Below are 22,691 nucleotides of genomic sequence, written 5' to 3'. Positions count from 1 at the left end.
TGATTGATGAATAGTGCAGTCCCAGCAGTTGACCATGAATGTAAGTAAATGTAGCATATTGCCTATACACAGGAAGGAAATCCACTACTTTGCAACTACTCCACTGATGACAAATTGCTCAAAAAAGTATATACCATAAAATACCTCTGAGTAAGTATCCAGAGCGACTTTAAGTGGAATCACCACATAAAACAAACAGCAGGAAAAGCAGGTGCCAGACAAAGATTCATAGGAAGAATCTCGAAGAAATGTACGTCAAGCTCGAAAGAAGTTGTTTACCAGATATTTGTTCGATCGATTCTTAAGTACTGTTCATCAATCTGGGACTGTTACTAAGTAGAATTGACAGAAGAGATAGAGAAGATCCAATGAAGAGCAGTGGGTTTTGTCACGGAATTATTTAGTGAGAGTGAGTGTGAGTGTGTTAAGAGATGCTCAACAAACATCAGTGGCAGAAGCTACAAGACAGACGTTGTGCACCACTGAGAGTTTTACTATTGAAATTTTGAGAGAGTACTTTCCAGGAACAGCCAAACAACATATTATTTCCTCCCACATAAATCTCTCGAAAAGACCGAGATGAATAAATTCCAGAAATTGGAAATAACACAGAGGCATACTGACAATCATTCTTTCCACATGCCATTCACAAGCGGAATAAAGAAAGGGAGATCAGTTAGCAGCAACAGAAGTATCCTCCACCACACGCTGTCGGGTGGCATGTGGAGTATTGATGTAGGTGTAGAAGATGGAATTACATTATTCTGAAACTGGTTGTAAATAATCAAACAGTACTGCCTCAGGAACTGTTGCAGTTTCTTCATCTTGTGAAAATGTTTGGCTCATTGCTGAGTTCAGTTGAAAGGTTGTTAATGACTCTGGCCACAACTACTGTATAGCCATTCTTCACTTCAATTTGTGTGCAAGTGGACATTGTTTTTATTGTCAGTTGTCATCACTGCACAAGTCAGCTACATTTCATTCAATATGATGAGCATCATGAAGAATCCAAGTGTTGCTCGAAATCAGTAGCAAACTACTGAACAAAAAAAGGGCATTGTCATACATGTAAAAATTTTGGCAGTGAATATGCATATGGACTGCATGATACATTTCTTTTAAGTAAATTCATTGTAACATGGAATCTTAATTTTGCAGGGGAACAAAAAGTATACAAAAATTATAAATATAAAAAAAAAGTTAATGGACTGGTGGAGGGGATGATGAGGTGGGGGAGGGCTCCAATACGGATCTGGCCTAAGACACTGTCCCTGCCAGCAGGGCACAAGTTTTCATGGAAATTCACAGTGCGGAATGGCAGTAGACCGCAGTGTACTCTCTTGAAATGCTAACGAAGAAGAAAAAACAAGAGTACCATTTTCCGGGAATCTCCTGTCACCCACTTCACTGGTAGACACTCACCACCAAAAGAACTTTTTTCCATATTTCTATGCGAGTTATTTATAATTTAATCTGCCATTTTGTAATATTTACACAGAACCTATCTTCCTTATTGTCTATCAGACTGAAGAAAGAGTATTTGCTTTTGAAAACCTGACTTTTGTTGCTTTCTCTCTATGATGTTATAATGCCAATATAATTTTGTTACAATGCCAATATTAATATAGTTATATTGTGCAGTTATGACACTTATGGTTAAAACAGCATGAGTTTTCAGCTCTGATCTTAATTTCCTAATTCTAATTATTTATGAATTAACATGTTGATTTTTGTCTATATTTTTTCCCTCTTTCTAGCATACAAAAATATCTCTATTTAAGCTCACGCAGATATGTTTACTTTCAATTACTACTTACAGTATTTAACTGGAACATACTGCTTTAATTTTGCTGGCCTCAATGGCTTGGAGACATTGCCTATTTTGATATGAGCCACATCTGGAAAAAAAGTGAATTTCATGAAAACTCTGCATGTTATAGTTATCATTAAAAATATTAATAAAGTTACATAACTGTCTTGAATATCATGCACAAAGCCATAGTTAAAATTCAGAATATGCAAAAATGATAATGAAAGTTATAATAATTTGTTCAGCAAATGTGGACGTGCTGAACACGTTTACTATGTGATGAAAGACATTTAATTTGGAGCTGTACATTTCAATTAGTGACACATTTTGCAACAGCTTTCTTTTATCAGTTATTAAAAATCTGAAATCAAAACTAAGCAGTCAGGCAAGAATGAAAAATTGTATTACTGAACGAAAAGCTTTCATTTCTTTATACAATAAATGCTCCAAAACTCAATATTTTGATAGTCTTGATTTTCACATCCTTATAGCAGAGCAATGAAGGGCAATCAGAAGAGTATGGCAGACTGAACAGAGCAGCATGTAGGATAAACTAATGCTCCCGCATGTACACCATTATAGGGACATTGGAAGCAGAGTAACATAGAGAGAATGATTAGCATATGTGGTGTTGTTGATGATGGTGGTGGTGGTGGTGGTGGTGGTGGTGATAACAATAGTGTTCTGCCCATAAAGCACGTGGTTAAAAGTGCACCTTCGGTCTTTACTGTTCTTGTGTTGTTTGCCAATTGGATAATAGTATACAGTAGAATCACTGAATCTCACAATTTCTTTCAGCATAAGATACAAATCGATTACATTTGTTTTTCATGTGGAGAGCAGAAAGAAAACTGAGTGTGCTTCAGAGAGACCAGTAACACAGTCAAGGCCTTGGTTTGGTTGGAATGTGATAGTTTGCTTGTGAGTTAGTTAAACCCAAAAAATCTCAATACAGAAATGCAATTGCTATAGTAGACTGACATGTAGTGAAGCCCAAGATATACATTCATGATTGCAGTGTCCACCCCTGGTAGCTGAGTGGTCAGCGCAACAGAATGTCATACCTACCGGCCCGGGTTTGATTCCCGGCTGGGTCGGAGATTTCCTCCACTCAAGGACTGGGTGTTGTGTTGTCCTTATCATCATCATTTCATCCCCATCGACACGTAAGTCGCCAAAGTGGCATCAACTCGAAAGACTTGCACCAGGCGAATGGTCTAACCACCGGGACGGCCCTAGCCACACAGTATTTCCATTGCAGTAACCTACTTGTATGTCCTGTTTCCAATTTTGGTGAAAATTCTAACCTAATATAACAAAACATCAGCTAACTTTATTTAAGAACAACAGGAGATCAAGAACGAGCATTCTAACTGGCTACCAACAACTGACTCATGATTCATCATATCCAGTTCCTATATTCATCATGCAGGTTGTTATCAACATCATCATGCAGCGCAATAGATGTGGACACTAGAAATGCACTTTTACCAAGCAGGTCCTCCCATTTTCCACCATCAATGTCTCCTCATCCAATAACCCAGCAAAATTCATTTCCTCCTCTTAACTGTTTGCATCTGTATTTTCTCATCCACCTTCATTTTTTAAATCATTTCATTTTTTATTTTATCTATCCATTGACAACTTCTATTCTTCTCAAACTCCACATCTCAAAAGCCTTTTAAGCATTTCTCCTCCACCCATCAGTGTACATGATTCAGCACCATACAGGGCAACACTCTATACAGAACACTTCATTAATCTTTCCCTGAACTGTTTATTTAATGGAGCACAGAAAATATACTCCACCTATAAAACACTACTTTTGCAATAGCTACCCTTATTTTTGTTTCTTGATGTCATGTGATCTCACTGCTTACTTTGCATTCTAGATACCTGAAGTTATCAACTTGTTCTAATAACTCATCACAATTTTTCACTCTATATCTTATTTGGCTGCCTCCTGAAAACCATTGGCTAGGTCTTTTCACTTTTATTTTCATTCCATATTCCTCAGAGATGGCATTCAGTTCTTTTATTATATTCTTAGTTGCCTTTTCATTTCCACTTATCAATAAAATGTCATTAGCAAATCTTATACATGTAATTAACATTTCCTCTATTGTCACGCCATTCTTTTGTTGGAAGCAGTTTTTAACTAAATCATTTAAAAGGATATGTGAAAAGCAACAAACAGCTTCATCTAACCTATCTCCCAATTCTAATTTCTTCTGTCACCACATCTCCCATCCTGGGTAACATGAGAGAAGCCTCCTTCTAGAATGTACCACTACACTCAGGAAATCCCCTGGAGAACAGCTATAGCCGGCTAATTCTCTCCAACCAGAAGCATCACAGTTAGTACAGTGATTTGAAATGCCTTTCAACGATTCTAAAAGCTTTTATCAGAATCAGTTTCGGCCATCATTTCTGTGAACAGTGAAAGTATTTCATCTTGCAAAGAACAACTGCTACACAAGTTACATCAATCAATCAGACATACTCCATGTGTAAGAAAAGCATATAGACCGACATCCCAAAGTTCCACAAATGAAATTAGTTGCAGGAAGATGACATATGCAGCACTGAGGGGAATAGAACTGACATCATGGTCGAGTTCACGGACATGCTGACTTCAGTGTATAAGCCTCCAAAACAGAATTTCAGCTCTAAATTGCCAGGAAACGTTGTTAAACAAAAAGCACTCTTCATCATTGGTGACTTTGACAGTAACCAACATGTGGGGTTATGCAAAGGAGGATTAACATGGTGAAGCTGTCCTGAAATGGGTAGAATCCAGCTGACTGCCACTTATTCACAACAAGCTTCTGATGTTCAACAGCAGAAAGAGGTACTGCAGAAACAGTCTTGACCTCCTTTTCGTGAGTGAGAAGGCAGCTTAGCATTGTTTCAGATCAGTCTGTCCAATTCCAAACTCACAGCACTGACTAATAATGTTCCAAATACTACCAGCTATCCAACCACAAAAAGCACAGTTTAGGAGGTGACACAATTTTCGGAAGGCTAAGTGAGACAGGTTTGATTGGCTGTTGATAATGATCAGTGCAGTCCCAGAAGAATATGATCGCTTCACAAACACCATTGGGGCTTGCATTAGACCACCCATTATGGGAGGATGTTGTTCTAACTACATAAAAGGGCCTGCTCCGACACAACTGCACTCTTGGACCAATATTACACTCTTTTCAAATGGAACTCTGGAGCAGAAGCTCTTGCACATGCATATTTCTTCATTTCATCAATATCCAATGCAAAAAAGAATCTGTCAGGTTAATGGAAGAAATAGGTATGGATCAAAGCAGCTACAATACGTGTAAGAATTCTCAACTGCCTAGCCAGAGACCCCACAGCAACAACAAAACATACTCATGGAAAATCAGATCAAACTGCACATCAGCTGCTCAAAAATGGAAGGCCTCTCGATAAACGCAACACAAACATAAAAAACAGCAGAACAGAATGAGGCCACACATGAGAAAAATGAAATATTGAAGTTATTCAGTATGACAGACCATATTAGGCAATCAATAAGTGCAAAATGTGCAAGGCTGCCATATGGCTGGATAAGATAAAAAATTGTGGACCCATGGCCAAAAACGTTTTCTCACTTTAGTGAATAACTGCTTGATGTTCTGCAAAATGCCAAAGATCTGGATCTGGAGGAATTTCCGGGTCACAGCTATTTTAAAACATGGCAAAGAACCATATGTTCTTAACAGCAATAGGCCAGATTTATTGCTATATCATCTTTATAAAATTCTTGAAAGGACGATATTCAGCCTCACAGAAGTGATGGAGACTCTGCCAATCCCGCAATACGCCAGCTTCATAATTGGTAAATGTTGCATACTGCAGGTACTGAAACTAACACAACACAGTGAAGATGCGTTGGTCGCTTCTCAGTTTTGGTTATTGATAACTTGATACCAGTGTCTGATTTTAATGTGTACAGCACCGAAGATGATCACAATTGATCGTGATTGCTTCTCAGTTTTGGTTATTGATAACTTGATACCAGTGTCTGAGTTTAATGTGTACAGCACCGAAGATGATCACTATGTGATCAAAAATCGATTCTGCTATCAATAAAACATCAATATTACGACCAACGCTGACTTTCCTTTTAATTTAACATATATGGTCGTTGTGCACACAGCACTCCATGGAGTCGCCAATCAACAGCGAAGATGGATTTGTGGAAAGAAGAAGTGCTGGGCCTCAGTTAAATTTATCAACTGCTTATAATGCAGTCAACCACCAATTACTATTTTGGAAAGTGTACGCACCAAGCAAAGATTATAACACGAGACAAATGACTGGAACTTTTCACCAAAATAAAAGATTCTTTATCAATTTTCAGTGGCAAAGAAGCTGGTGGAGAACACAAAAGAATGGCTTCCTGGCTCTATTGTTTTTCAGTACTTATTTATACCAATGACCAGCCACTCCCAGAAGGCACTCAAAGTTTTATACATACAGATGACTGTGCCACTGCAGCCTCTGCAAACAAGTTTGAGACCAATGGAAAGAAACTATCAGAAGCCCTTGAACAACTGGCTGTCTAACACAAGAAAAACAACCTCAAACCTAACCCCTCAAAGATCCAAACCCATGTTTTTCACCTAAGGAACAGACAGCCATCAATAACACTACAAGTAGCAGAGACGGAATACTTCTACGGCATTGTGCTACCACAAAACACTTGGGTGTAATAATAAATAAAGCAATCACTTACAGGAAACATTGTATGAACACAGTGCATAAAGTAGTTGCTAGAATCAACAACATGCACAAACTAGCAGGCACTACACGGGTATTATTTATTTGCAATTTTCCTTTAGTATTATCAAAATAATAGAAGAGACCAAATGTTGCACATTAATTGGCATGAATACAGCACATAATATTTTAACATAATTTCAAACGTGTTAGAATAACTATACATTATGGTTTGGGAGGGGGAGGATGCACATTTTTAAAAATAATTTATAACAAAAGAGAATAGAAGAATTCTACTTACAACTCTTTGTCCACTTGGCACACACATAAATTTAGTGCAGACGTCAATGCGAGATGATTTTAATAGTTTCCACAATGAAACATTGTCTCAAAATATGGTAGTCTCAAAATATGGTAGAAAACTCAAAGAGATTCTGGTCATATGTAAAGTAGATCAGTGGCAAAAAAGTCAATACTGTCACTGCGCGATAGCGATGGAAATGTTACCGATGATGGTGCCTCTAAAGCAGAGTTACTAAATACAGTTTTCCATAATTCCTTCACGAAAGAAGATGAAGTAAATATTCTAGAATTCGAAATCAGAAAAGATGTAAGCATGAGTGACATAAAAATAGATATCTTAGGTGTTGCGAAACAGCTCAAGTCACTTAAGAAAGGCAAGTCTTCCAGTCCAGGTCATATACCAATCAGGTTCCTTTCAGAGTGTGCAGATAAAATAGTGCCTTATAGTGCCTTTCTTAGCAATCATATACAACCGTTCACTTGACGAAAGGTCTGTTCCTAAAGACTGGAAAATAGCACAGGTCACACCAATATTCAAGAAAGGAAATAGGAGTAACCCATTGAATTACAGACCCATATCACTGACCTCAATTTGCAGTAGGATTTTGGAGCATATATTGTACCCTAACATTATGAATCATCTTGAAGTAAATGACTGATATGTCACCAACACAGGTTCAGAAAATATCATTCTTGTGCAACGCAGCTAGCTCTTTATTCCCATGAAGTAATGAGTGCTGTTGGCAAGGGATCTCAGATAGAGTCCATATTCCTAGATTTCCGGAAGGCTTTTGATACCATTCCTCACAAGCGACTATTAATCAAATTGCGTGCATATGGAGTATCGTCTTAGTTGTGTGACTGGATTCGTGATTTCCTCTCACAGAGGTCACAGTTCGTAGTGATAGATGGTAAATCTTCGAGTAGGATAAAAGTGATATCTGGCATTCCACAAGGTACTGTCATAGGCCCTCTGCTGTTACTCATTTACATAAATGATCTCAGTGATAATCTGAGCAGCCCCCTTAGATTGTTTGCAGATGATGCTGTAATTTACCGTCTAGTAAAATCATCAGACAATCAATTCCAATTACAAAATGATCTAGAGAGAATTTCTGTATGGTGCAAAAAGTGGCAATTGGCACTAAACAAAGAAAAGTGTGAGGTCATCCACATGGGTACTAAAAGAAATCCGATAAATTTTGGGTATGTGATAAATTGCACAAATCTAAGGGTTGTCAATTCGACTAAATGCCTAGGAATTACAATTACGAGCAACTTAAATTGTAAAGACCACATACATAATATTGTGGGGAAGGGGGAAAAAAGACTGTGCTTTGTTGGCAGAACACTTAGAAGATGCGACAATCCCACTAAAGAGACAGGCTACATTACACCTGTCTGTCCTTTGCTGGAATATTGCTGCACAGTGTGGGATCCTTACCAGATGGGATTGATAGACGACATCGAAAAAGTGCAAAGAAGGGCAGCTCGTTTTGTGTTATCGTGCAATAGGGGTGAGGGTGTCACTGATATAATACGCGAGTTGGGGTGGCAGTCACTGAAACAAAGGCGGTTTTCTTTGCGGCCAGATCTATTTACGAAATTTCAATCACCAACTTTCTCTTCCGAATGTGAAAATATTTTGTTGACACCCACTTACGTAAGGAGAAATGATCATCATAATAAAGTAAGAGAAATCAGAGCTCGAACGGGAAGATTTAGGTGTTCCTTTTTCCCACGCACCATTTGAGAGTGGAATGGTAGACAAGTAGTATGAAAGTGTTTTGATGAACCCTTTATCAGGCATTTAAGTATGAATTGCAGAGTAACCATGTAGATGTAGATGTATACCTCCATCCGGAACCGAGAAAACACATGCTATGCTACTCTACTAAACTGCACTGCAGAATCATAAATTGTATAATTTGTAATTCTGGACAACACTAAAATAGAACACTAAATTATACAGCGTTACACTAAACTACACTACACTACTGTACTTGGTACCACAACCAAGCTACATTTCTCATTTGTCTCAATAGTTAGCCCCCAACACACTAAAGCACAACTCAGGTTTCACAGGGGATGTAATACTGGGCCACCCAGGGGGTAGAAATTGGAAGATGGCTGTTAGGGTCTCAGGGAATCCTTTTTGGTCCTCCCTGAGGCTTATCTCCTCACTACTTACAGAAGGCAGATGTATGTGGATGATCTGCCATGGTGGGTCTCATTGTCATGATGTATGGCCTCCTCCTACTTGTCTCTCAGCAATGAAGGCTTGCAGTTCATAAGCTGATATTTCAACTATCAGTGAGTTCAGCTTATGCCACAGTTCCTCATTCCTTATTATGTTACAGACTGCTGTGTTACCAAAGACATTCCTATCCTGGTCTGTAACATCTTGTCTACTGGGACAGCCTCAGATGATGTGTCCGAGGTGTGACTGTTTCACATTTACAACTGTCTGTGGTGCGTTCTTATATTTCCAGTAAGGAGCTCAGACAGGGGCCAAACCCCGACAGCTAGAGTATTGGTCAGAAGGAAATAACTGGTAAGTTCTCCTCCCTGTCTCTACCCACTCCCAGATTCCTTGACATTCTTTATCAATACTTGCCATTATCTCCTTATTCAATGTGGCTCTTGTCCTCAGTATTTTCTTTTACCTTTTCATACTCACCTCTTTTGAGCCAATACTGTGCACGCCGCCGGCCAGGTGGCCGAGCAGTTCTAGTACAGTCCGGAACCGCACGACCGCTACGGTCGCAGGTTGGAATCTTGCCTCGGGCATGGATGTGTGTGATGTTCTTAGGTTAGTTAGGTTTAAGTAGTTCTAAGTTCTAGGGGACTGATGACCTCAGAAGTTAAGTCCCATAGTGCTCAGAGCCATTTGAACCATTTTGAACTGTGCACACCTCTCTTATGGCTTACGTGCCTGTCAGGCATTGGAGTAAACTTCTCTGTGCTTGCCATAGAGTCCATGCTGTCCTTATCTCCATGAGCCCAAACACTCGACCTGCAGCCCAAAATAATAATTAAGGTTGTATCGTAGCACATTCTTATTGCAGCTGAAAACTTCCATGGCCAGGTAGTATAACAGAAGAGTTTTTCCTGTACTTTGCCTAGAGCATTTACCAAATAAATTGTCTGTAAGATTTTGGTTCTCTTAATGCTTTCTCTTCCTCTTTTTTTAGTACAATGATATGCAATTTTTCCAGATCCTGAGCACCCATCCCTGTAAGAAACATATGTTTAATAACTCTGTTATATATGGTACAACTAGGTCTAATATCCGGTGCAACACTTCTGCCATAATGTGTCAGGCCCTGGTGCTTTCTTCTTCTTTAACTTCATCACTGCCAGCCTCACTTCCTCCTGGGTAAGGAATCACAACACTACTATTCACATGCTGCTCTAGTAATTCAGAGCGAAGATGCTGATGGTACTCCGTGTCTTCCATTGTTGTATCACCTGGCAACATAGTTCTGAGTAGGTACTGAACTAACATCTCCCATTCTGTTGGCATACAATCATCTCAGGCTTGATGATATAATGGGTGATTGAACCTTTTTTACCATTTGATGCTGGTTGTATACCTCCCATTTTTCTGCTCGTGTTTGGTATAATAGTTTTGTCCGACTACATGGGGTGCACAACCTAGGACAGCAAGGACGACAGCTTTAGCCTTGCACTACTAAGCTGCATACACATATCCTGTGCGGTATAACTCCAATCATGCCAAACAAGTGGACATACTACTCAATGAGTCATGTTGCATCACCGTAGGCTGTTTTAGACCAACACCAACTGACAAGCATACTGCATTGCCGGTATCACTCCCACTAATGTCAGATGTGAAGAAGGAAAAAACAATCATTTACACTTATGGTCCACTCTCTTTTCTGATACCATTATAGGCTTAAATTGATGAGTTTCCTGCACACACAGAAAATCTCAGCAATACATCACAAGAAGCCAGAGTAGAAATGTGGCCAGAAAAAAATGCAAGAATGGTCAGTATCAAGGGAAGAACTTTGCCCAGGACATATAAATGAGTGGGCTTGTGAAGAGCTTTGAAAAGACTGCAAGAAACCAACGTAAACCACTGCTATTGTGGCCATGAGCAGACTTTTACCCACCTTATGCAGTGCGAACTATGTCCAAGCATCTTCACTGTTGAGGAGCTTTTGAAGGTTACCTCCAACTGTGCTAGATGTGTCCAGCTTTCGGTTAAAAATGTCTTAGCCCTATACAATATTATATGTTACATGTACATTGGTACACAATTTTAAGTTTTACAAATTTTATCTTTATGAATTTCATCCGCTATTTGTCGTTATATGCAGTTTTTGATGCTTGCGGCATGATTAAAAAATCTCTTACAGCATTACTTACTTTTACTTGCGTCATATATAGATTGCTTATTAGCCTCCTTTCTTTTCAGTTGACTCCAATTTGCTTCAGGAAAACCAAAAGTTTAGTCCGCCAAATTCTCACAATGGTTTTTCCACGTCAACAAAAGCTGTACAGATTCCCTGACCTTTTTCTACGTATTTTGCCCCAATTATTTGTAACAATGTAATTGGATAGCTCATAATTTTGCACCTTCTGAAGTTGAACTGTTCTACAACCAGTTGTTTCTCAACTTTAGATTGCCAATATTTATTCAATATTCTTAGACAAATTTTTGTCAAATGAGTTAGTCAACTTTTTGTAATACATTCCATACATTTAGTGACATTAGTTTTCTTTGGTATTGGCACCATCACCATTTCTGTGACACTATCTGGTCAGTCGAATTAGAGATACTGAGTTGTTATCGTGTAACGAGCTATTGTTTCTAAGTGAGTGTGTTTGAATATCCACGCAATTATTGGTGATTAAAGGTTATAATACTTTTTGGCGACGAGGATGGGATATTTTCACTGCATTGTGGATTTGTGTGTTCGTGACAGGGCAGACATGGAACAGCTTATGCAAGCGCTCATTGAACAACAAACACAGCTGATGACTGCTATTCAGGCACAACAAACACAGCTGACGGTTGCTATTCAGCCGTTGTCGACATCGCTTACTCATCGTCTGTCTTTCTCTTCTCCGCTTCCATTCCCTCCTTACGACGAGGCCGCTGAAGATTGGGAGGATTATGAGAAGCGTTTGCGGCAACACTTCTTGGCTTTTGGCGTTGTCGACGTTCCTATGTGTAAGTCGTTATTTCTATCTTGGATTTCCCCATGAATCTATCAGCTGCTATCTCAGTTAGCCCCTCTGCGGGAACCTGCCACTCTGTCCTTCCAAGAAATGTGTGACTTATTGTCTAACTATTACCGAAAAAACACCCACGTCGTTGCTGCCCGCGTGGCGTTCTACTGGTATCATAAACAGCCCCATCAATCTTACCGGGCTTGGGCGACGGACCTACACGGTCTGAGTAGGAAATGTCAGTTTGTCACGGACACTCATCATGAGTTCGCCCTACGTTTTTCCGGGCACGCCCTATTCTGGTGGCGTTGCTTGCACCTGTCAAGGCTGAGATAGACAGGTTAACAGCTTCAGGGATTCTCCTTCCCGTTACCTCCAGCGAATGGGCATCGCCAATCGTGGTGGTTTCTAAACCAAACGGGAGTCTGCGATTGTGTGGTGATTTTAAAGCCACTGTCAACGCTCAGAGCCTCATTGACACTTATCCTCTTCCCCGTCCTGAGGAGTTATTTACCAAGCTCGCTGGGGGCCAGTTCTTTTCCAAACTTGACTTATCAGAGGCGTACCATCAGTTGCCGTTGGATGCTTCTTCCAAGGAATTTCTTGTCATCAACACTCCTTGTGGGTTGTATCAGTACCAGCGGTTACCATTTGGCATCGCTAGCGCGCCGGCCATTTTTCAGCGGTTTTTGGAACAGCTCACGGTTTCCGTTCCCGGCTGCATAAACTATCTGGATGGCATTGTTGTCACGGGGGGCCTCCACTGAGGAGCACCTTCGCAATTTGCGTTCACTGTTTCGGGTTTTGCATTCGGCTGGGTTGAGGTGCAATCTGGACAAGTCACAGTTCTTCCAAATCTCCATTGTGTATCTTGGTTTCCACTTGTCCCGTGAGGGTATACGTCCTCTATGTCAGCACGTTGCGGCCATTAACGCTCTAACCCGGCCGTCTACGGTCAAAGAACTTCAGGCGTTTCTAGGCAAAATTGCTTATTATCACAAATTCATTCCATCCGCGGTGGCAGTAGCTCATCCTCTGCATCAGCTGTTATGCAAAAACGTCCCTTTCTGTTGGTCTGACGAGTGTGAGCAGGCTTTCGTCCGCCTGAAGGCTCATTTGCAGTCGGCGCCTTGTCTTGCCACATTCCGTCCAGATCAGCACTTGGTTCTGGCGACTGACGCGTCACAGTATGGCCTAGGGGCTGTTCTCGCCCATCAGTATGAGGATGGGTCGGAACAACCCATCGCCTATGCTTCCAAGTCCCTCAACGATGCGCAACAGCGTTACTCTCAAATCGAAAAGGAGACGCTCGCTATCATTTATGCTCTAAAAAAGTTCAGCGTTTTTTTGTATGGTTCTAAGTTTCACCTCATCACCGACCACAAGCCGCTGGTCTCTCTGTTCAACTCATCGGCGTCGCTTCCGGATAAGGCAGCTCACCGCCTGCAACGTTGTGCCTTATACTTGTCCCGTTTTCACTATGAGATTCACTATTGCCCCACGGCCCAGCACGCCAACACTGACATATTGTCGCGATTGCCAATGGGCCCTGACCCGGTTTTCGGTCGTGATGAACTACTCTGTTTCCACATTGATGAGGAAGAACATCGTGCGGTCAAGAGTTTTCCACTTACAGGTTCGCAGGTCGCGTCGGCTACTACGCGGGACCCGGTCCTGCGTCAGGTGATCGGCTTTGTTCAACGGGGTTGGCCGGACAGGACCAAGGGCTGGGCATCGGATCCCCTTCGCAACTACCATGCCTTGCGCCTTCGTCTGTCTGTTCGTGATGGTGTTGTTCTTCTGGCCACGGATGGCGCATCTCCGCGGGTCATGGTGCCAGCCTCTCTTCGCAAAGATGTTCTCAAACTGTTGCATGAAGGCCACTGGGGTATTTCTCGGACTAAGTCCCTGGCCCGCAGGCACGTTTATTGGCCCGGTATTGATTCGGACATCGCCCACATGGTTGCTGGGTGTGGTCAGTGTGCTCAACAACTGGCTGCACCTCGTAGAATGCCCTCTCCGTGGCCTGATCCGGTGCAGCCATGGGAACGGGTGCACACTGACTTTGCCGGCCCCTTCCTCGGTACTTATTGGCTACTGTTGATTGACACCTTCTCGAAGATTCCATTTGTTGTTCGATGTCCGTAGCCCACCACTGCGGCGACGACGCTGGCTTTGTCCAAAATCTTTGCGCTAGAAGGTCTTCCATCCACGATCGTCACGGACAATGGCCCTCAGTTCTCTTCGCAGGCCTTCCGTGATTTTTGTACTGGACAAGGGATTCATCATGTTACAGCACCGACCTTCCATCCGCAGTCGAATGGGGAGGTCGGGCGCCTTGTCCGCACTTTCAAAAGCCAGATGAAAAAATTCCTTAGTGATTTTTCCACAGATGACGCTCTGCTGCAATTTCTGAGTTCTTATCGCTTCACGCCTCTGGGTGATCGCAGCCCTACTGAACTCTTGCATGGCCGCCAACTGCGCACTCTACTGCACCTGCTTCACCCTGTCAGGCCTTGTGTTGTGTCCCCCAGTGCGGGAAAATACTCGGTGGGCACCGAATATGTGGGCATGAGGGTATGGATCTCGCCCTATATGGATTCCAGGGTTGGCCAAGGCTCTTCGCGGCCGCCGGCTTTATGAAATACGTACAGACGACAGCATGGTTGTTCACCATTACGACCAGATGCGCCCACGAGTGGTGGCCACGCCGGTGCCATCGCCCCTTCCTTCGCCTCCACCAGCCCGAGAAGCCAGTCCTGTCGCTGCTGCCGATCTACCGTATGTGTTGATGCAGCCGACGTCGCTACCGCTTCCGAGTATGCCGGAACCGGCCCCAGTCGCGACGCCGCCTTCTCTGGGACCCACCTCGCTGGAGCACACCCCCAGGTCCACGACACCTATGGATGCTGCTCCGGAGTTTTCAGCCATCATCTCGTCCAGGAGGCACGTTCGACGCACGAGCTTCCATCCTGGACATTTTCAACCATACTCTCGTGTCTCTCGGTGGGATCTTCTCGGGACCTCACAAGAGGCCATGGATGTCTCCGCACTGTCCATGTCTCCAAGGAAGTGAGGTTTTTTTTTTTTTTTTTTTCAAGGGGGGAAAAGTGTTGTGACAGTGCCATGACATTTAACAGTGCCGCCACGACAGTACGCGCAAACGGCGATAGAGGCGCTCCGCAACTCGGCTGAGCGCGGGAGCGCCACCTAGCCGAATGTCACGGCACGGGAGTCGAATAAGAGATACTGAGTTGTTATCATGTAATGAGCTACTGTTTCTAAGTGAGTGTGTTTGAATATCCACACAATTATTGGTGATTAAAGGTTATAATACTTTCATACTTTGCTAATCATCATTCTGAAAATTGCCTTCTAGACACTGTTACCAGTTTCAGTGTGGATATCCTCAAAGGCAGGCCTATTTGTTTCCATCATATCTAATATATTTCCATAATGAGTGACTTTCTGAACTATCCGTGCTACGTATTTTTCAGATAAGGCATTTAATACTATTTTGCAGTATCTATCTTAATGCCTTATTATTAGTGAAGTGAATAATTGGATGAATGAAAGTTTCCTCTAATGATGACAGTACGACTGGGGAACAAATGCAGTAGCAATTTGAGGTTTTCTCTATAGTTTCCAGTTACAACTGGAAGATGAGATTGGTAGTCAAAAGAGAACTCAATTACAAGTTTATGCCCAGCCTTGCAGTCTTTCTCACATGATCTAGCATGCAGCTTCAATTTTTCTCTCTGTGGATTTGAATTTCTTGTCCACTGCAATAAACGCAACAGTAAATACACCACCTCCGTTTCCCAGTAGCCTATCCAGTTGATATGTACATATGATTTATTCAAAAAATCTCACTGGTGTCGATTTCAGGTTTTAGCCAGCCTTCTGTACAAAGTATTGTGTAAGCACCATTACTTTAGAGTGCCCCAAACCCTGGAATTTTGTTGTGAATGCTGTGGCAGCTAATTACTAGTATTTTAATAGTCTCATCTGTTGGGGGGGGGGGGGCATTACTTTGGATCTTACACTAATATCCTGTGGTCTCCTACAGCTCTCATTATCTGGGTGGGATGGAGAATCCCCTAATAAAAAAAATAAAAATAAAAAAAGCACCACTGAATGATTTAGGAGGACAGAACAGTTTTCAGTCATATGGCTCCAATCTAAGAAGTGACATATCGCTCCCGTACCAACTGCCAAAACAAGATGAAACTACTTATGGTATGAACAGATGCTTTTAAGCATTCTTCATCCCTGCAGTCCATATCCGAACAGAATAGAAGGAGCAGTATAATGGAAAGAACCTTTTTCTATGTCCTACACTGTGGTTTGCTCAGAATGGATGGAGATGTGGATGTAAAAATCTTTCCCCATCCTAACTGATCAAACTGAATTACTCATTGCATAACAAATGATATAAAATTAGCACTCCATCTTCAGGCCACAAGTGGCCCATCGGGACCACCCGACCGCCATATCATCCTCAGTTGAGGATGCGAATAGGAGGGGCGTGTGGTCAGCACACCGCTCTCCCGGTCGTTATGATGGTTTTCTTTGACCGGAGCCGCTACTATTCGGTCGAGTAGCTCCTCAATTGGCATCACGAGGCTGAGTGCACCCCGAAAAACGGCAACAGCGCATGGTGGCTGGATGGTCACCCATCCAAGTGAGGACCACGCCCGACAGCGCTTAACTTCGGTGATCTCATGGGAACCGGTGTATCCACTGCGGCAAGGCCGTTGTCTCAATGGTATAAAATTGATGTCAAAAAATTCAAAACCTTATACATCCATTATGCAATGAATAACGACTACTCTACCATTTATATCTAGTCGAGAACCAAACTGTAGCATCTTCATTCAGGTGATTGCATCATTTAGACAAAAATCTGCATTAAAATTGTTGTCATGTGATGAAATTTTATGCACACTGCTGGCCATTGATACTGAAACACTAGGAAGGATAGATAATGAAATTCTACTTATCACATGTAAACAGTGTAGTACAAAGATTACACGATGTGATATGGGGGTATAATCTGTGCAAAATTTAGAACACAGAGCTGTCACCTCTGGCAGCAATAATGGCTGTAACCTGGCTGGACAATGAGCTCATCTGAGCTTAAGAAACACTGTCCTGGACCAAGACTTGAACTCAAGTCCTTTGCCTTTCATGGCCAGTGAAGTGTTCTACCAAAGCACAGCTCACAACCTGTCCTCGCAGATTTGCTGCCACCAATAGCAATGAAGTTTGGAAGGTAGGAGACAGGGTATTGACAGAAGTAAAACTGTGAGGATGGGCCATGAGTTGTGCTTGGGTAGCTCAGTTGGTAGACCACTAGCCCACTGAAGGTAAAGGTCCCAAACTCAAGTCTCGGTCTGGCGACAGTTTTAAACTGCGAGGATGTTCCATATCAGTGTGCACTCTGCTGAAGAGTGAAAAATTCCTTCTGAGCTTGGATAGCACATACAGGTACATCATAGTGACTGGTGACTGGCAACCTGCCAGTCTCTCAGAATGCCATGACCACGTGTTTCTCAATGGGTGACAGATCTGGATAATGTCCTGACCAGGGTAACAGCCTAACACTGTTGTATCAGGCACCATGCGCCTATGTGTTATCTTGTTGAAGAGTAATATCAGTGAGATGTCAAAGACGGGCACTGACACTAGCCTTAACACATCACAATATAACAACTTCTGTCCACATTACCAACTGTGTGAACCAAAGGTGATGTGTTGTGTAGCAACCCATACCATTAAACCAGGTGCTGGCCCAGATGATTGTGACAAATGCAATCGAGCAATGTTCCTTCTCCTTGGAGCTTCCACATATGTCCATTGTGATACTGTACACAGAACCAACACTTGTCTAAAATGACAACATGATGGTAACCCTACGTCCAGAGTTCTAGTTGTGTGTCCCATTATCTGCTCACCTTCATCAGATGTCTTGTCCAGAGAAGCCCCAACAATGATCATCGTGTTGACAGCTCATGGACTCCAGACATCATCACAGTGTCTTTGTCAATACTTGTCGCCTTACAAAGAATCCCATTTCCTGATCCCAGGCATAAGTGATAGGCTTTGCGATACTGAATGGCCAAGCAAATGCGTCTTTCCTTTCAGGTGGAAGTCCTGAAGGGCCATTGAGATCCTACATGGCATTGAGTATGCCCTTCATCCCCCCCCCCTCCCTCCCCTCTCCCTGAACCCATGAATATGTTATTTGCATGACAATGGTGGCGGGATTTCAACCAATGCAAGCACCAATATCGTGTAACAATAACCTGCAGTCTCCATAGGCCATGATCCCACACTGCCAAATGCCAAGAGACAGTGTTGGATATTTCTACTTCTTACACAGGGCACAACATTATCTCCTAACAAATAAGTGTGATTCCTGATTGAGAAACCTAGTGCTCAATCTTTCCTAGCATACATAACGTAGATTCCATTATACCTACCTGTTTTGTGCAGTTGCACTAAAACGTTACCCTCTTCCATACAGTAGACATCATGACAATTTGATATTTGTGCAAGCCACCTTCATTGTCTTTCACTTTCAATGGCCACCAGTAAATTTAAAATCTAAACCTTTCTCAGCTAGAAATATGAAGTTAAATGCAGGAATTTTTCGGGGCTTCAAATATGATCATAATTAAATTATGAATATTCTGAATAGCCATTAAATCTACCACATAAATGCCACTGTTCTCTCATGAAAATACAAAGAAGAAAATTACACTGTCACTGTTCTCTTGTGAAAATACAAATGAGAAAATTACACTGTTACTGCTTTTGATTCAAAGTTATGGGCTGCTACAAGCAAATGTGAGCTCATTTTATGTATGAGGGAGTGCAGAAAAGTAATGTTTTATTCTGTTCTCAATATCGGTTGAGGTATTAAATGGTTAGCACCTAACTCAGTCAACTTCCTGCTTCGATGACACAAGTGGCAACACTCTGCTGCTAGAGACCTCTGAACTGTAGCATGTAACATGGCAGTGTGTAGCATAACTATGTTGGTGTTTTAGAAACAGTGTGCTACAGGCAAGTTTCTAACCATAGAAAAGATGCCTCCAATTGAAATCTATAGAAGAATGAAAGCTATGTATGGAGCACTGCAACATCTGAAACAATCCGAAGTATTGGGTTCACTGTCTCTATCATCCTCGAATCCCAACTTGGCCTCATCCTATTTTAAGATGTTTCCCAAAGTATAAAGAACAACTTTGAGGACTTCACTTTGGCAGGTAAGAAAAAGTGCAAGCAAAGGTGATGATGTGGCTCCATCAACAAAGTCAAACATGCTACTGTGGCGGTATCAACTAATCGAACTCTCATTGGAAGACATGTGTGCGTCACCAGGGTGACTAAGTTGAGAAATAAATATGTAGACATGAAGATTAGAGATATAGACTGTTAATAAAGTTTGCTTCATTTTAAGAGTTGTAAGAGTTTACATAAAATATTTGGAGGCATCCATTACTTTTCAGCCCACCCTTGTACTTCCATCTAAAAATTCTTGGAGCTATCTGTGACAGACATTAAACAATTTCTTCAGTAGATTTATAAACAAAAAAACAGGAACAAAAGCACTTGAATAATTCTGACATTTGCTGGATTGTAAAGAATGGCACAAATATACAAGAATGAATGGAATAAGGAAAACAGATAAATAAGGTAACAAGTTTCTGTCACATATCAAACACATGCCACAGTTCTTTTTCAAAATTCCATTTTACTGACAAGCTACTACAACAAAATGTAGACTTGTATGCTGATAGCCATACTGTACAGTGAGGAAAATTTATATAAATGCAATGAAGAGTGTGTTACATAATTTGTCTTGATCATATTCATCTTTCTTGGACCTAATGTCTGAAGTAGACTACCACACCTCAACGAAAAATACTGTTTGGACAAATGAATTATAGATTCCATGGCAGCACATTTCAAAACTGATCATTGCACTGATTATAGCACTATCTGTAACAGCCTAATCCAACTTTAGTTAACTAGAACATTCCACAGTCAGTATCGACACACAAATGCTAAGACTCAATTAATGTGACTGTTCAGTAATAATCTTAAAAGTTTGAAAAGTGTTTATGAGACTGAAAGATCAAATGGACGTACTGCAAATTTGGTGCAGCTCTGCTAATTGTTCATTTCACTTGTACCTCTACAACAAAGACATTAGGGTGAATAAACGACCAGAATAATACAGACATGACTTCATCCTCATGAGACGGTTCATAAAGAGAATTGGTCAGAGGTATGAATTTACTGCACAATTTGCGAGGAATCGGACTTACTTCCAATTCCATTTTATAAACTATATGATCCACATGTAACAATACTCACCACTTGATGAATTTCTACGAAGGTTGCTAGCGCTAACATTGTTTGGATGAGGCGGGCTTAGGATTCGACATAACACTCCAATTCTTCTTGGTGCGGGAGAAGATGCGAAAATGCGTGTACTCCTACCCATTTCTTTCAATGTTGGTCCTAATTTACATCTGTTCCAAGTGGCATACCTTAAAATACTCATGTGTCCCTGTAATTCATTTAAGTGTCATTAACATTTCTCAAATGTATCAACTCGGTCAGCTATAAAACAAATCTGAAGCTGATGCCATATAAATTACATACTTTGCAGCAGTACAGAACCAACATTAAATGAGCCTTGAAAAGGTACTTCAGTACTTTTCAACTAACCTTAGTTTGGTGTCGGGATTTTGTTTATGTATCTATGGATATGAAATGACAATTTCACTTATTGAATAGACCTACATTCCTTCGAAATACAATAATTAATTAGAACATCGCAGCTAACGCTGTCGACCTACATCAGTCGCATATTACAACTACCGGCACTCATTTCATAATGTTGGACAGATGGGTTAAAGGTCAATTCTGGTTACTCTCGGAAACACTGCGCTGTCACGTTCAAAACTGACAGCTAGACATAAAAAAGATACTTCATCAGGACTTTTTACTTCGAAATAGCCTCGCTCAAAAAACAAACTCGTTTCACCCTTCCGCTTCTTTGTTGCCAGCTTAACATCACGAACTCAATGTCTAAAAGACGCGCTAAATAATGAGGAACGAAATGCAGCAACATTTGCTGCTTGCGAAAACATAACAGGCATTTTATTTCTATTACATAAGTCATATGATTGCGGAGTCTGATTTTATATTTAAACACTTTCTCTGCTACTACAATAAAAAAATTCCATTCTGTCTTTCATTTATGTCATTGACGGCAGAGACACTATCTCGTCTATATTACGAAATCTTTGCCACGTGATATTTCACTTACTCTAATTCTGGCTACTAAGTATTTAACGTTCTCTTCGCCGTTTCTGTCGAAGCATAGACAGCGAACTTACATGTGGATCTTACTTAAAATTGAATACTGGGAACGTAGTGGTAATTTGCCATCAACTAACAGCAATTTTCTTTTTGAGATTTCATTACTTTATTCCAATTTTCTGACTTCGTGTTCAATAACGCAAAAAAATCTTTCGTCAATTGGTCGATGTTTCTGCTCATTTGGGATGCGTGGGTAATCATTGATTAAGCGTTTCAACAGCACTCGCGAATATAGCAAGTGAAAGGTCCCTTTCACATTGGTGGCAGGTGCAAACTTGCCATATTTGTACTGTTCATATGGCACTACTTATTTTTCCATAATTCAGAAGCTTTAATGGTCAAGATCGATTCATAAATGATGGAACGGAACGACGAAAACAGTTAGTAGAACCTCTGGTTCTGTCCAGAGACTTACTCCAGGGAGCAATCCTCATTACTTTATTACTAGATCTGTGTCGTTTACCAACCATGACTGGACAGACTGCGTCAAGATTAATTACATATATACATTTAAAAAATATTCACAAAATTAAGACATGGATACTTAATAGAAACAATATTTGTTTGTCCATTCACTTTGGTCACTATTAAGGCCCGTCCACACGCAACGATCTGTCTGCGCAAATGTCTGCGCACATCACATCTGCGCAGACAGATCGTTGCGTGTGAACAGAAGATTTGCACCAACCTGAGGTGTGTGCAAACCTGGAAGTTGGAGTTTGAGGTTTGAGCGAAACCTCTCAAATCTGTGGGTTCAAACCACATCTGCGCAGACAAGTTGGAGCGTGTGGACAGGAGATCGCCGCAAATCTGGCGTGAAACAGCTGTTTGCTCAGTCTAGTGTTTGTATTTGTGCGCACAGGGCATTAAAATGGCTGATACTCGTCAGTGTTCTCGAGAGTTTGTGAGTTCATTGAAATATATAGAAACCACCAATGTTTGTGGAAGATTAAAGTAAAGAATATAGTGACAGAGACAAAAAGACAGCAGCATACAATGCTCTAATTGAAAAATTGCGGGTATTATTTCACTCAACTCTTGTTTCGATATTGCAGTTAAAAATTCCAAATCCTTGTAGCTCCTTCCTGTTGCTAGGAATCTTAATGTTACCGCCAGCCGTTCATATGGAGAAATTGCCCTTCTCTATACAAGTATTTTGTCTGATAATATGAGGGGTTACAAGCTTTAAGAGATAATTTTAAGTTTCGACATCCATCCGCAAATAATTTCGCCA

At 41.3% G+C, this 22,691-nt stretch overlaps 1 protein-coding gene across 1 annotated transcript in view; it reads right to left on the bottom strand.

The window, feature by feature from the left end:
* The window catches only part of LOC126412202 (von Willebrand factor A domain-containing protein 8), a 251,832-nt gene extending 230,625 nt beyond the window's left edge, over nt 1-21,207 (bottom strand). The window contains exons 1-3 of the mRNA XM_050081684.1: nt 20,801-21,207; nt 20,444-20,639; nt 1,818-1,898 (exon numbers count right to left, since the gene is read on the bottom strand). Coding sequence (XP_049937641.1) covers nt 1,818-1,898; nt 20,444-20,633 — 271 coding nt within the window. The 5' untranslated portion in view covers nt 20,634-20,639; nt 20,801-21,207. The remainder of the gene's footprint in view (nt 1-1,817; nt 1,899-20,443; nt 20,640-20,800) is intronic.
* Between the last annotated feature and the right edge of the window lie 1,484 nt (nt 21,208-22,691).

The sequence above is a fragment of the Schistocerca serialis genome, chromosome 7, assembly GCF_023864345.2.
Source record: "Schistocerca serialis cubense isolate TAMUIC-IGC-003099 chromosome 7, iqSchSeri2.2, whole genome shotgun sequence".
In the NCBI taxonomy this organism is placed as follows: domain Eukaryota; kingdom Metazoa; phylum Arthropoda; class Insecta; order Orthoptera; family Acrididae; genus Schistocerca; species Schistocerca serialis.
The sequence above is the reverse complement of the archived record's forward strand: the minus strand, read 5'-3'. Positions and strand labels throughout refer to the sequence as shown.